General features: G+C 36.7%; 2 protein-coding genes across 2 annotated transcripts in view; both read right to left on the bottom strand.

The window, feature by feature from the left end:
• Positions 1-16894, bottom strand: part of LOC140445395 (uncharacterized) — a 114935-nt gene that overhangs the window by 12625 nt on the left and 85416 nt on the right. The gene's annotated exons all lie outside the window — the stretch shown is intronic.
• Positions 1171-16894, bottom strand: part of LOC140445396 (uncharacterized) — a 73055-nt gene continuing 57331 nt past the window's right edge. Inside the window, exon 3 of the mRNA XM_072537394.1 lies at positions 1171-3733. Within this exon, the coding sequence (XP_072393495.1) occupies positions 2535-3733 (1199 nt within the window). The 3' untranslated portion in view covers positions 1171-2534. The remainder of the gene's footprint in view (positions 3734-16894) is intronic.

Below are 16894 nucleotides of genomic sequence, written 5' to 3'. Positions count from 1 at the left end.
TTTTTTTTGTAACTTAAATGTAACGAAACCGGCTAAATTTTCCAATCCATCCCATTCCAGGTCTTTTATATTTGAATTAATAAAATCTTGATGACTGTCAATTAAATCTTCAGGGTTAATTTCTGTATCACCACTAGTAATGTTTAGCGAGGAAATGATCTCTTCAGTGACAATTTCATAATTAATTATACTATTAGTAGCAATATTCCATTGTTTGTCAGGCAATCTCAATAGTTTTTCTTTTAAACAATAGTCAGCTTCTGTAAAATATTTTGATCATATTCTCGCGGTTTCTACATTAAATTTATCTCGCTGAAAATACTTGAAGACCCATATTTTACGCATTTGTTTATCTATAGGAAACCAGTGGCGGCTTTTGGGGGTAGGCAGGATAGGCCGGGCCTACCCAATAATTTTAAGAGCTTTAAAATTGAAAAACATATATTCAAAAATTATGTTAATGCATGTAAATAACTTTTAAATGTACTAAATCACTCAATGTATTAGCGTCCGTTAAAACAACTATGTTATTATATTACCACAGAAAGCATCGAATCGCATTCAGGCGTTTTAAATATCATTAATAGGCCCGATCGGAAGTGGCCGACCCAGCGCACATAAGATCCCCGTACAAAAAGCGTTTGAAGTTAAGCAGCTTGCCGGACAACGATTTATATTGTCGTGTTTATGCTTGCTGTTTAGGCACCAGACGATCGGGCCTACGGCCACTATCGTTGTCACTTGTAACGTAATTATCGAATTGTAATATAAATTTCCTTTTAAATTATGATAAAAAAATATGTAACATAATATATAATTATTGTAACATATTTTTTAACAAACCTTAGAAACAAACAACACAATTGCAACTCTCACACAAAAAAATATGTATTACACACACTGGCGGCTACAGAAATTTTTTTGGGGAGGTCATGGATCTTGAGGGTGATTACTTTTCTCTGATGCAAGGTCACTTTTAATCTTACCACCAATAGGATAAGTGGGTTTTCAAATATGTTTAACGAGAGGGGGATGGTCATGACCCCATGACCTCTCCCTCTGGATCCGCCACTGATTACACATAGCTATATGTAATTTGCTGGCTTGGCCTACCCAAAACTTTACCACACCAGCCGCCACTGTAGGAAACACAAAAAAGGACACTTCGAAAAACTTTTACTTTTTTATTATAATTGTTTAAACAACCCACCACTGCACAACACATTATGGCAACCAAATAATTAGTCTTCTTTATAAAGTAGCTACAGGTAGTCGAGAGGAAGTTGCGTACGATAAAATAAATTAGGTGATATTAACAAGTAAACTGAATGTTTTCACCACAAAATTTATATAACAATATACTATACAAAGTCTTTACTACAGTAATGAATAAATAAAAACATCATTCACTACGCTTTGAAGCACACAGGATAGCAACAGACAGAGCATTTAACTTGGCATCCTTAAAGTTGTCTCGGGTTTACGTCACAGGTGTGCGAGAGAGATGCAAGAACATGCGCGTTGACTTATCTTGTTAGTTATAGTATCGTGAGTATCGACTATAAATATGGGCATAAGTCTTTCTTTCACCCATATGGTATGCAATCATCTGAACTTGCTTATCCACACCAGACATATATTTATTATACTGATAATTGGAATCGATTTTACTTTCTTCTCTTGTCTTGTAAGAATTCCCAACATATTCTTATATTCAGTGGAAATATATGCAACTTTTCTCTTTCCATTTGCCGAGCATTGTGCCATTCATATATTTTGCTATAGTTTCATTTTTTTTTAAGATTGTCCTTTATTTCCCAGGGAAATGATTTTCTATTAGCTCGCATAGTTCCTGTGCAATGCGTTTTTTTATACGCAAGACGCTGTGCTAGTTCATATGACTTATAATAATTATCCATATACAAGCTATGTCCGACACCTAAAAATTCTTCCATTAAATTTAAAACAACTTTTTCTGTGTGTCCTTTTCCTCCACAATCATTCAAGATGCCTGTGTAAACCACGAATTTTGAATACTCCCTCCAGATATCGTCAACATATATGGTGTACTCCAGTGTGTACCCCCAAATGACTTTTCAAATGACATAGATAAGTAAACTATGATAGATTTGACAAGATATGGTCAGATCTAAGAACAATGGGGCTACCCACTAACCCAACTATTATGGACGACCGTTCAAGATGGAAGTTGTGCAGTCAGCCAAAATCCAATCCGGGTTGTAGTGCTACGAGAAGAAGAAGAAGATAGTTGAGTAAACTGCTTAAAACAAATTTCACACTTGTTAAGATTTTCTCCCCTGTGAATATCCGTATGTGTTTTTAAATGACTTGTTTGACTAAACTGTTTAAAACAAATTTCACCCTTATAAGATATTTCTCCAGTGTGCACTCTCAAATGACTTTTCAAATCGTGTGCTCGAGCAAACTGCTTAAAGCAAATTTCGCACTGGCAAGGCTTTTTCCCAGTGTAAACTTTTGTATATGTTTTAAAATGACTGGTTTGACTAAACTGTTTAAGGTTTTTTTTCAGTGTGATGCATCAAATGTTGTTTCAAATTACTTCTTTGTCTAAACTGCTTAAAGCAAATTTCACACTTGTAAGGCTTCTCTCCAGTATGGCATTTCAAATGTGTTTTCAAATTGCTTCCATCACTAAACTGTTTAAAACAAATTTCGCATTTATAAGGCTTCTCTCCAGTGTGACATTTCAAATGTGTTTTCAAATTACTTGCATCACTAAACTGTTTAAAACAAATTTCGCACTTATAAGGCTTTTCTCCAGTGTGTACTCTCAAATGTGTTTTTAACCTATTTGCTCGGCTAAACTGATTACAACAAATCTTGCACTTGTATGGTTTTTCTCCAGTGTGCACTCTCATATGTCTTTTCAATAACATTTTTGTACTAAACTGCTTAAAACAAATTTCACACTTATAAGGCTTTTCTCCAGTGTGTACTCTCAAATGTGTTTTTAAACTATTTGCTCGGCTAAACTGATTACAACAAATCTTGCACTTGTATGGTTTTTCTCCAGTGTGCACTCTCATATGTCTTTTCAATAGCGTTATTGTACTAAACTGCTTAAAACAAATTTCACACTTATAAGCCTTTTCTCCAGTGTGCACTCTCAAATGAATTTTCAATTCATGTACTCGAGTAAACTGCTTAAAACAAATTTCGCACTTGTAAGGCTTTTCTCCAGTGTGCACCACCAAATGACTTTTTAAATGATATGGCCAAGCAAACTGCTTAGAACAAATATCACACTTATATGGTTTTTCTCCAGTGTGCACTCTCAAATGTTTTTTCAATGGACTAATTGCAGTAAACTGCTTAAAACAAATTTCACACTCGTGAAGCTTTTCTCCAGTGTGAATTTTCCAATGTGATTTCAAATTACTTGTTAGACTAAACTGTTTAAAACAAATTTCACATTTATAAGGCGTTTCCCCAGTGTGCAATCTCATATGTACCTTCAAATTATCTTTTCGAGAAAAGTGTTTAAAACAAATTTCGCACTTGTTAAGATTTTCTGCAGTGTGCGTTTTTATACGTCGTTTCAAAGAACTGTCCGGGCTAAATTGCTTTAAACAAATTTTACATGTACAAATAGAATTTTTAAATGTTGTTTCTTCAGTTTTTGAACATATTTGTTGATCTGTAGTGCATGCACATTCAGTTTTTATGATTTCCATTACGTTCTGAGAAAAACCTAAAATAAAAATAAAAAAACTATAAAAAAAATTATGCAGAAATTATAGGGTAAAAAAAGAGTAATAAAATTTAGTAAGAATGAATATAATAATAAATAAAACTGAAACATACTAAAACGTTCTGTTGCTATTGCTGTACTGTTCTGAAGCTATTTTCTTGTGGCATCTTAATGCAATTACTATTTTTGTTGGAAATAAGCCACAATGTAAGTTTAAAATAGATTTATTTTTGAAGTTTCGATTTCCACTTCCGAAATGGTTCTCAAAATACAGAACATTAATAAATTTAAAAAAAAAATTGTTTTCGGTTACTTGGTGAAAAATTCTTCCAATAATTTAATTTTATCTGACTCATATATATTGACAATTCAGACATATAGTACACATTTTAAAGTAGATGACTTTAAAATGATATTGCCAACATTGTTGACTTGCGTTCTTGGGACAACTTTATTGTAAGATCATTCATTTAATTACATGAAATCGACTTAACTTGAGAATACCCGTCAGAAAAAATCATAATAGTGTGAGGTTATCCTCTTGACACATTTCAAATTTGAGTGACAATCAAATGTCAATGGAGCGAAATTCAAATAAAAGCTACAGCTAAAGCTAAAACTACAGTTTGGCTATTCTGACATATCTGATCGTCCTCAATCAACTAATATTACAGAATATTAATTACATAACTAAGATATTAAGCATTCATAACTTTCATAAGACATAACATGAATAGCATAATGGATATTTGAAGAACATTTTTATAGTTCATAAACATACATAAGTAATATTAATTCATAATGAGTTAAATAAGCAAGGTATAATATTCATAATAGTTTAAATAAGCACAGCATAACATACATAATGGATTGATGTGTTCATAAGGGGTTGGGTCCCTTATGAACAGGGACATAGGAACAAAGGAATCATAATATCCATAACTCATCTTAACTGTCTCAACATAATAGTGTTACGATATATGTGAGTCATACCGGGTCGTCGCCTATACCTGCTAATGGAATTTTCCAGATGAGGATCGAAAAATATCGTTCCGTCCCGAAGGTTAAAGAAGTCGGCGTAACTTTCTAGATAAACAATTCGGTATAAAACGGACGATTTGAGATTTAAAAGGACAGTCGAAAACAAGTGTCGATTAATAAATTGTTCGCGCGGCTATTTAAATTGTAACCGGTGTGAATGTTTTAAATAAATTACATAAGTGTAAATAAATTAATATTTAAGTGTTTTCTATGTAGATTAAATAAATAAACGTATATAAATAAAATCATGATGTGTTGTAAAGTGTAGAACATTTTATAATAAATAAAGTCAATAAATTAGATTTATAAAAATAGTTCATTGGTGTCACTGTCATCTCGTCGATTTCGAAAGTTTCTGGTGATGTGGCCAAAGTTTCTGGTGACATTGCATCTGTTACGATAAATAATGACGTGTCATATGACTCAAAACTGTAAACATATTTATTACTAATATCTTTTCTGTTCTAGTTATTTCGGCGCAGTTGAAAGACCTGTTTACCTGCCGGCAGAAATTTCTAGTCCCTTAGCTAAAAGACCTGTTCACCTGAATTATGATAAATCACCCACGATTCCAAATTTCCAGGCAGGCCGAATAAAAACCACTATGAGCGACTTTCTCGGGTCTTCGATGGGGGATCGCCGCATTCTCGAATAACAGTATTTTATATTTAAAGAAGGAATTCTGTTGTAAAGGAACAGTTAGTTTTTGAAGATCGCGCCGCGTTTTAAAATGTAACGCACGTATTATAATAAATGTAGATAAATTATATAATTATTAAGTGTAAAATAAATTAGTACAAATAAATACTTTAAATAAACTTTTAAGTGTTATAAGTGTAGAACCTTGAATAATAAATAAAAACAATAAATTAGATTAATAAAAATATAACAAGTGGTGTTCAGAAGTAAATATTTTTAAATTGTGAAAATGTCTTCGTTAGAAAATCAAGTTGCTGCCGATATGTTGACCTTCGATGAAAAGATGAAAGAGATGGAAAGGAAGATGGAGGAAACAGGGACAGCAGAGAGAGGAAACAATCCGATTACAATAGAGACAAAAGAAGACGAGACGAAATGTAAGTTGGAAACACGGCCGAAATTTGAAGGAAGTGGAGGTTCTGTTCATGTTAAAGTCCTAACTTTCGACGGAAAATCATCATGGAACAACTACATGACACAGTTCGAATCAGCCGCAAGAGCGAATGGATGGTCTGAAAAAGAAAAGGCTGTAAACCTGACTATCGCTCTTCGAGGAGATGCCTTAGATGTGCTTCAGACCATAGCCGTAGAGGAGACGGATGATTTTGAACAACTTAATCCTTTCGGTCACGCTTTTTTTTAGTGTAATGAAATATATTTTGTTAATAATTCCAAATTATTCCCAGTTATGGTACTCTTTTGTAAGGTAATGTCTTTTGGTAGGAATATTAGCATTTTTTTAATAAAATAGGGCCCGTTTTTGATGTTGTCAATTGACAAAATTGTGAATAACCGTCATATTTACTTAAACAAAGTTAAAATTATTGTGTCGTCAATCGACGACACAGTGACTGAAAGGGTTAAGAAGAGGTTAAATATGCGATATGGTCACGAACATTTGGAGCATGTATATCAGTCGCAGCTTAAAGATCGAAGACAAAAGAAAGATGAGGCTCTTCAAGAATATGAGGTAGATATTGCCAGATTAGTACGATATGCTTATCCAACAGCTCCCGAAGACATGATGGAAAAATTGGCCGGTCAAACGTTTATTGATGGTCTTCGTGATCATGAAATGCAGAGAACACTGCGATTAGCTCGTCACAAGACGCTGGTTGATGTCTTATCCGCCGCCCTCGAATATGAAAGTAAGACATACAAGGAAACGAAGACAATAAGATGCTGGAATTGTGGCGAAATAGGACACGTACGAAGTTCATGTAAGCACCCTAGGTACGACGCAAATCAAGAAACTCACCATAAGGAAAACAAGAACGGGTCGGCCTTAGGGGGACATCTTCGACTCGAACTCTTCCAAAGACACTCTCATACTAATAGCTTCTTTGAAATGTCCTTAAGATAGTGTATATGTAGATGGAGAAATAAATGGTAAATGGCATACGTTGTTGGTGGATACCGGATCGACCAGAACCATTATACACCCAACAGTTATAAACAGCCGTAAGAAACTGTTACCAACGAGGTTGCGACTTCGGACAGCTACAGGTGAAAATGCCAAAACTCTTGGAGAAATCCAGGTACAATTAGGAATTGGAGCAAAAAAGTTCGTCCATACTGTTATAGTTGATGACAACCCCACCCCCCAAATGCAATCGTTAATCAGTTAGCCCGGTATGTAACAAGTCAACATAGCAATAAAATAAAAGAAACAAAATAGGGGGTAGTTAGCCTAGAAAAGAATAATTAGAATTAATTAAATAATCATTATATACTCCAAATTAAATAAAGAATAAATTCGACACAGTTTAACGTATACATTTCAAATTAAACAAATAATAACAATTCGACCTAGTTTTGACACAAGCTCCGAATGTTTAAAAATTACGAAATGTGAAGACCTTCGTTGGAAAATAATACAAAATACGAAGCGACACACCAGCGATAAGAATTGAGCTGAGTTAGGAGGTTGCACATGGCATGATCAATTTTAACACGTGGAGCAGACGGCGCGATCAGCATAAACTCTAGGGGAAAGCGGTAAGAAGCAACGATCCACTTCGCACTGTGACGAAGGAATTGAGGGTATGCGTTGGCGGTACATAAAAACAAGAAAATCGGTGGAGAGCCAGTCAGTGAGCGGCGACCGGCGCCAGTGGTACCTGGCGCTCTAGGGCAGTCAGTCTGAGGCGACCTAAGGTGTGTTAATCGGTCAGCCGTCCCGGTGTGTTTAGTTCAATTAGCGTGATATCGTGTCCGACGGAAAGTAGAGAGATAGCATCGAATTTTCGTCTCTCTTAGTATCGCCATAACGTACAAGTGCTTCCAGCGTTCATTCAGACTGTTGCTGAGTTCCAGTTCGGACTACAAGGCGTATTCTTTAGCTAGGGCCTAAATACGCTACGGTTACGAAACAATAAATACTAACCATTGGGGAAAACAAATAATAGTAGGTTGTCCGCCTTTTAACTCCTATCCTATCCTCACTGCTCCTATCGAAGATAGGAGCAGAAGAATGCCGAAATCTACACCGCTGCCGATCAATACAACTTTACAAGAAAACCATAGGGCAAATAATATTAAATGGGACCACCACAGCGTCAATCACAACACATGGCAGCCTTCAAGAAAACGGCGAATGCTACGGGATAATATATCAAGAAAATGGTAGAACGTGGAAAGACGTAGTAATACTAGTAACAGTAAAAATAACAGTATCCGACTACCAAGCTACAGTAAGCATAGACGACAACGAAATCCACCTACGAGAGGGAGTAACACATCCATTCATCAATGGCTATTACTTCTACTCTACAATAGGCGAAATAACCTGGGAACAATACAAAGACAACAGTTGTGAAAGTCAATTGTTACAACTTTATAAAGGGCACGGTGAAAAGATCACTAATAAACAATCCCTAGAAGAGCTGGTAATAGTAGAACAAAATAAAAACATATTTGCTCTAACGCTACACAAAAGGGCTATAATATGTAACAGAGAAGTTTGGCAAACAGAACACCCCCGAATCCTAGTAAATTTCCTTGTAAACAACAAAATAAATCCTAGCATGCCACTCCTTCCTCAAAACGTAGACCTTCTTCTTCTTCCTATGCCGTCCCCATTAACGGAGGTTGGCGACCACATTTTTAAAAGCTTCTCTGTCTTTTGCAACGTGGAATAATTCGTCTACAGTCATGTTTGTCCAGTCTCGAATATTTCGCAGCCATGACTTCCTCTTTCTACCTATTCCCTTTTTGCCATCGACTCTACCCTGCAGAAGACTATATTTATTATTTCTTAGTATGTGTCCAAGGTATGCAGTCTTGCGTACTTTTATCGTTCTCAACAATTTTTTGTCTCTACCCATCCTTCTCAGCACTTCCTCATTGGTGACCCTGGCAGTCCATGGAATTCTTAACATTCTCCGGTATATCCAAAGTTCAAAGGCTTCAATCTTTTTAACTATTTGCGCTTTTAGTGTCCATGTTTCTACCCCGTACAATAGTTGCGACCAGACGTAACATTCAACAAACCTCAGTCTCAGCGCAGTATTCAGATTTTTGTCACAGAACAATTGTTTGAATTTTAAGAACGCTGCCCTTGCCATTTCTATTCGTACCCGGATCTCTTGGTCTGGATCTAATTCTGTGTTGATGTAAGCTCCCAGATATTTATATTTTGTCACTCTCTCTATTTGCTGTCCACCAAGAGTTAGTTGTTCATTATTTATTGGACTCCTTGATACTATCATAAATTTGGTCTTATCTGTGTTGATGTCAAGTCCCATTTGAATGCATTCACTATTTATTGCATCTAGTAAAGTTTGTAGTTCTTCTATACTCTCAGCCATAATTACCGTGTCATCTGCAAATCTCATGGTGTTTATGATTTCTCCACCAATTCTTATTCCCTCTTTTCTTTCCCATAAGGCTTTTCTGAATATGACCTGTGAGTACACGTTGAAAAGCGTCGGAGACAAGACGCATCCTTGCCTAACCCCTCTCGCAATCGGTATGTTATTTGTTTCTATATCGTTCACCTTTACTACTGCTTTCTGGTTCCAGTATATAGCCTTAATAAACTCAATGTCTTTTTTGTCTAAATTGATGTTTTTTAATTCATCTATTAACTTCATATGCTGCACTCGGTCAAAGGCCTTCCTAAAGTCTATGAAGCATACATATGCACTCTTGTTATATTCCCGACATTTCTGCAAGAGTACCGTCAACGCAAATAATGCTTCTCTTGTACCCATGCCTCCTCTGAAGCCAAACTGAGTTTCATCTATCTGCTCCTCACAGTTCTTATAAATTCGGTTTTGAACAATTTTCAAGAGAATCTTTAAAGGGTGGCACATTAGACTTATCAATCTATAGTCATTACGTAAACGTAGACCTAATGACCTACATTAATAGCAAATTCCTCTACACCGAACAAGCCTACCAAAGAGAAATAGAAAATCTATACTTATTATATTATACTTACTATCTATACTTAGATATATACCTCAAACAAAAAGAGAAATTTTAAAAAACAGATTATACTAATGGCACCATCCCTACCTAACGCTGTCAGTCAACTCATGCAGAACATGCCAGGGTACACAGGAAGAGTACTAGGAGAAGTACTTTACATAATGCAATGCACACCGAAACCAGTGACCATACGAAGAACAAACAAATGTTTCCGTGAACTATCGATCTCACTACTAAACCAGTCAAAATTATGTCACCAGTATACGCTGAAGAAATAGATTGCAACCATTTAACACCTCCGATGTACTACGTAGAAGAACAATGGATCAGCTTGACACCAGACCCAACCAAGGCAGTCAATCCAACAGAAATCACAGTAGAAACAGAATCATTGATAGACATGGTACCACTACAACCATTAGCAGCTGGCGGAATATACACACAACAAGAAATACAAGAAGCACAAAGAATAGTCACTTTCGGATCAGAAAGAAAGCAGTAGAGAACATAATCACCAGAAGGACAGCAGGCCTAGAGACAATAAATCAAGGGTATAAATTAAGTACAAGATCAGACCTTAGTCTACAGCTTAGAATCCGAATGATCAGATGTTACGTTTTTTCTGTCTTACTGTATGGCTGTGAAAGTTGGACAATGGACTCTGAAATAGAAAAAAGAATAGATGCCTTTGAGATGTATATATACAGACGAATGTTGAGGATTCCATGGGTACAAAGGGTTACTAATGTTGAGGTACTTCGTCGCATGTGTAAACAAAAAGAATTACTAAGAATAATCAAAGAGAGGAAAATGCAATACTTGGGTCATGTGTTGAGAGGCGAAAGATATGAATTACTTCAAGTTATACTGGAAGGAAAAGTACAGGGCAAAAGATCAGTAGGAAGACGCCAGAACTCGTGGCTGAAAGACCTGAGGAGATGGTTCGACCGCTCATCCGCAGAGATCTTTCGCGCAGCAGTTTCCAAAACTACAATTGCCATTTGGATCGCCAACCTTCGAAAGGAGACGGCGCAATGGGAAGAAGATAAATTAACCAAAATGTTTGACGAAAATGAATTAAAAGAGATCGCTCACTCCACCCTCAATAGAATATGGGGATGGTTATCCACACTAGGAAATATCACCAGTGGCCTGATTGGTGTATATTTAATATATAGAACAAGTATATATGCTTGTGAAATAATACTGAATGGGTTAAGAATATATCAAACAATAGAATGCAGCTACATAATTATAGCAGGGTTATGGACAAACCTCACCACCTGGGTAATATACCGACATCAAAAATCAAAAGACGAAGAACAAAATATAAACCTGAATACAAGCAATGAGCAACCAGAATCAAAAGATGAACATTGGACAAAGAGATGCAGCAAACACATACCAGATACCAATTTATCAGAAGTATAACGTGACAAAGTATAGTAGTATCAATCCGAGACGAATTTTTTTACAAGGGTAACTCAACTTGTCATACACACAGGTACCATAGAGGGGGCAGCAGGAAACATTCGCTGACCACCTCACAACAGGCTATAAGACACAATATAATATAACATAATGATATGATAATTGGGACTCAATATAAAAGAGTATAGTAATATATAAGTAATGTAATATGTAAGTTAGAATAATTATGATTGTTGGAAAAGGCCTCTCAGCCCTCTTCTTTTCTTGCGAAGGGAGTAATGTAATGTATCAGCCACATACCCAAGGGAAACAACCTCACCCCCCAAATGCAATCGTTAATCAGTTAGCCCGGTATGTAACAAGTCAACATAGCAAGAAAATAAAAGAAACAAAATAAGGGGTAGTTAGCCTAGAAAAAAATAATTAGAATTAATTAAATAATCATTATATGCTCCAAATTAAATAAAGAATAAATTCGACACAGTTTAACGTATACATTTCAAATTAAACAAAGAATAACAATTCGACCTAGTTTTGACACAAGCTCCAAATGTTTAAAAATTACGAAATGTGAAGACCTTCGTTGGAAAATAATACAAAATACGAAGCGACACACCAGCGATAAGAATTGAGCTAAGTTAGGAAGTTGCACATGGCATGATCTATTTTAACACGTGGAGCAGACGGCGCGATCAGCATAAACTCTAGGGGAAAGCGGTAAGAAGCAACGCTCCACTTCGGACTGTGACGAAGGAATTGAGGGTACGCGTTGGCGGTACATAAAAAGAAGAAAATCGGTGGAGAGCCAGTCAGTGCGCGGCGACCGGCGCCAGTGGTACTTAACGCTCTAGGGCAGTCAGTGCGAGGCTACCTAAGGTGTGTTAATCGGTCAGCCGTCCCGGTGTGTTTAGCTCAATTAGCGTGATATCGTGTCCGACGGAAAGTAGAGAGATAGCATCGAATTTTCGTCTCTCTTAGTATCGCCATAACGTACAAGTGCTTCCAGCGTTCATTCAGACTGTTCCTGATTTCCAGTTCGGACTACAAGGCGTATTCTTTAGCTAGGGCCTAAATACGCTAAGGTAACGAAACAATAAATACTAACCATTGGGGAAAACAAATAATAGTAGGTTGTCCGCCTTTAAACTCCCTTGATAAAATCTCTTCTCGTCTCCCTTCGCAAAATTTGATAAACAATACTAGCTATCTTGTATATCTTGTTGTATTAGTTGTAGATTTACGATTTATTAAATATATAGTAAGTTGAAAAGTGGCTTGTTTTTTTTTGACCGTTCAGGTAGAGACTAGAAGAGAACACATTTTTCGCTTGTACATCTCTCCGGCTTCTAACGCAAGCCAATAACCTCTAACTCTTTACACGGCCTACATCTGAGTGCCCTTCAGCCCCTATCCTATTTTTCCTACCCTCTTGTAAATCCGCAAGGGCGGAATCACGACCCATTCGAACTAGTGGACCAGTAAGCCTTGCATCCGTTCGCAGAGCTAAGTCTCCCTTAACTATATAGGACGAGTTTATTACAGTGGTGACAGAGCTAAGCATCCCTTAGCTATGCTCCTTTATTACAATTAGGAATGGACGTAACGAATATGCATGGATTCCAATTGGAAATTAAGAATAAGGTAAGCAAAGTTGGTAACGAGGAGGTATTTCTTCATCCACATGATGACAACACTGTGCAAGCAGCCGTTAAAGAAGATACAGTCATTGTGGGGAATTAACAAAAAAATCTACTATTACGAATTAATAGTAATTAAATTAACACGAACTATTCCTTCGATAATTCTGGCGAGATAAATGAACTTTTACTCATAGGTGCAAATAATTATTAAAATTTAAATGGTTGCAATAAACAATCAAAGACAATTTAAAGGTTGAGGTAAAACTAGGTGAAGAACTTACCGCTAATTACCATGATTCAAACAACGAACAAAACGAATTCAATCTGAAAGCATCGATGCACTAGCGGGTACGCCTGTTCTTCTCAACGACTAAAACTCTTGTGTTCGCGAGATGTATTTCCGAGCCTCAGCGGTACTATTAGGATCGGATGAATACAGGGGAGGAAAAATGTAATGATTAATTTATACAACCATATTTGAATTTAAACATTCTCCCCCCTTTAAAGGCCATAAGGTCTTTAAAAAACAAAACGGATTCTAAATAATATCATTAATTAAACAACTAAAACGATAATTAATACAAACAATTCCTATACAAATATTCAAAAATTAAAATTAAAATGGTGGTTTCGTCGTGGTTCTATTGATAAAAGCCGAACAAAACAAAATCAGTAAAAAATGCTGACCATCTAATCTTCATCTATCGGCAAGGGACAGATTCGGACAAGAGGCCGTTTTAAGGTTCCGGTGATCGTAAGCACGGTAGCCATTCGAGCTACACCGTCTTTACCCTCATGCAATTCAACAAGACGCGCGAGAGGCCATTTACACGGAGCCAAATTATCCTACTTTAAAACAACTAAGGCACCGATTTTAGGTACAAAGCCAGAATCTAACCATTTGGACTTTTGTTGCAAGGTGTGCAAATATTCCTTTCGCCATCGAGCCCAAAAGTCTCTATGGATGCGTTGTAACAACTGCCATCTGGACAAACGATTGAAGGATACCTCCGAAAAATCAGGCACAGACAAAGAGAAATGTCCTGGGGTCAAAGCATTGAGATCTTCAACATCATTGGTTAATGGGATGAGAGGGCGTGAATTTAAGACGGATTCAATTAACGTCAAAACGGTATAAAATTCTTCGTAAGTCAAATTTGTGCCCCGACTATACGAACAATATGTTCCTTTACATAACGAATTCCGCGTTCATAAATACCACCAAAATGTGGAGCAGCAGGAGGAGCAAATGAAAACTTAATATTTTCTTTATCGAGAGTGCTCTCCATGAAGCTACTAAGCTGTCGATAAGCACTATGAAAATTAGTGCCATTATCACAAAAAACTTGCGATACTCGACCTCTCCGAGCGATAAAACGTTGTAAAGCGGCCAAAAAGGCTTCCGCGGTCAAATCACTAGCTAATTCAAGATGTAAAGCCTTTGTAGCGCAACATACAAATAGACACAAATAGGCCTTTTGAGTTCTAACTCCCCTGTAACGAGACATGGTTATCGAAAACGGTCCACCATAATCTAACCCACAAATCGAAAAGGGTTTAATGGCACCGAGACAAAATTTAGGCAAATTACCCATAGGGGGTTGTAAGGTTTTGGGAGATTGTTTCCAACATCTAATACATTTGGACAATACTGAATTAACGGCTTGTTTAGAAGACATTATCCAAAACCTTTGACTAACCAAAAACTGAGTACTCTTAAATCCAGCATGTAAATACTTCTCATAATAATGACGAACTAGAAGAGTAGTAAGGTGAGATTTGTTTGGTAACAAAAACGGGTGTTTTGCTTCATACGATAACGAAGACTGAGATAGACGACCACCTACTCTTAAACACTGAGTACTATCATCTAAAAGTACTCCCAACTTACGAAATGGTTTTGGAAAAGAATTTGATTTGATGTTCTTCAAAATACTTTTCCTATGTAAATCTGACAAGAATAATCAACGAGTCTTCTAATTCTACGAAAGTCAAGGGTCCTGACCGTTTCGACCTTTTATAACGAGAGTTGTGCGCGAATAGTAACATAAAAGCCAAAATTCTTTGGATCGATGTAACAGACGATTTATTTTTCAGCAAACAAGACAAAAAATGTTCCTCACGAGTGGAAACAAATACTAAAGCTTTCTTTATCTCTTCCAAAGAGGATTTTTCCTGCAATGAGGGAGGAACCTCTGGAAAAATTAATGGAATATTATACAAAAACGAAGGACCTGTTAACCAGTCTAATTTTGATAGAAATGCGGCCGGTAGCATGCCTCGCGAAGGCGCATCCGCTGCATTATTTCGAGATTCGATATAATGCCAAGAATAATTTTGACTATGGGACTGGATATACTAAATGCGATTTGCGACGAAAGCTTTGAATCTCGAGGGGGAGCTTTTAATCCAGTGCAATACGATTTGAGAATCTAACCAAGCATACACATTTTGCAATATTATATGCTTCCACGACTCTAACACAAAAGACATAAGTTTACCAAATGAACAGCAGCTAACAATTCTAATCGAGATATAGTAATCTGTTTTATATGAGCTATTTTCGATTTGGCACACAGTAAATTAACTTGAACTAGGTTACGAGTATCAATACTACGAATATAAACGACACAAGCATATCCCTTTTCACTAGCATCGGCAAATCCATGAAGCTCTAAGATGGGACATGAGGAAATATTCAAAAAACGAGGAATTTTGAATTGCGAAATAAGAGATAGTTCGCTCTTATATTGCTCCCGTACACGAATTATTTCCGAAGGAGGGCGATCATCCCATTTAAGACCGGTTGCCCAAAGTTGTTGGATTAAATGTTTAATAAAAAAAGGTAATAGGTGTAAAGTAACAACAAGGATCATAAATTCGAGCTAATTCGGACAAAAACGATCTTTTGGTACAAGGGATGTCTTGCAATTTGACTGAAAATTGAAAGACGTCGGACTGTGCATTGCAGTGTGCAATCCACTTCAAACCAAGGATTTTTAATGAAAGACCATTTGCTTCTGGATCAAAATTAATGGAGTGAGGATTAATATGGGATTCAGGAAATTGCGACAACAATTTGGGTTCATTCGAACACCATTTCCGTAACTCAAAGTCTCCTAACTTTAACAAAGCGACTAATTCGTCAACTAAAGTTTGTGCTTCTTCGAGAGTCGAAGCACCAAAAACAAAATCATCAATATACGAAGCATGACGAATAAGCGAGACGGCTTTAGAAAAACGAGAGCCTTCGTCTAATACTAATTATTGGAGAGTTATTAAAGCGAGATACGGCGAAGATACTATTCCAAAAGTAACGGTTAATAAACGATATTCCTGAATCTCATCAAGCCTAGAAAATCTCCATAACACGCGTTGATAATCCGTGTGTTCAGGAGCGACTAAAATATTACGATACATCTGACGAATGTCCGCACACAGCGCAAAACGATTAAGTCTAAAATTCAACAAAAGCGAGACTATGTTCTGTTGCAGCTTAGGACCGACCAGTAAATAGTCGTTCAAAGATTTGCCACGACTGGGACTTTTCTGAGACGCATTATACACAACTCGAATTTTACTTGAAACACTATCTGGTTTCACAACGCAATGATGTGGAATATAATACTTTCCCCTTTTCTTTTCGCCATTAGGGACTAACTGCATATGACCTAAATCAAGATACTCCTGCATATGTAAAAAATATTCCTTTTTCAAACTTGGCTGACGAGATGAGCGCCGTTCTAATGATAGCAGTCTATTTAAAGCAATATCATAACTATCTTGCAAACAAGGTGGTGATTCGCGAAAAGGCAAAGACACAACATACTTACCCGAGACGTCCCGATTATGCGTTTCCCGATAAATGTTCTCGCACAGAGCGTCTCCTGGTTCTGCAACTGGCTTTTCCGGTATG

The sequence above is a fragment of the Diabrotica undecimpunctata genome, chromosome 7 (assembly GCF_040954645.1).
Source record: "Diabrotica undecimpunctata isolate CICGRU chromosome 7, icDiaUnde3, whole genome shotgun sequence".
In the NCBI taxonomy this organism is placed as follows: Eukaryota; Metazoa; Arthropoda; class Insecta; order Coleoptera; family Chrysomelidae; genus Diabrotica; species Diabrotica undecimpunctata.
This window is presented reverse-complemented; position numbering and strand designations above follow the sequence as displayed.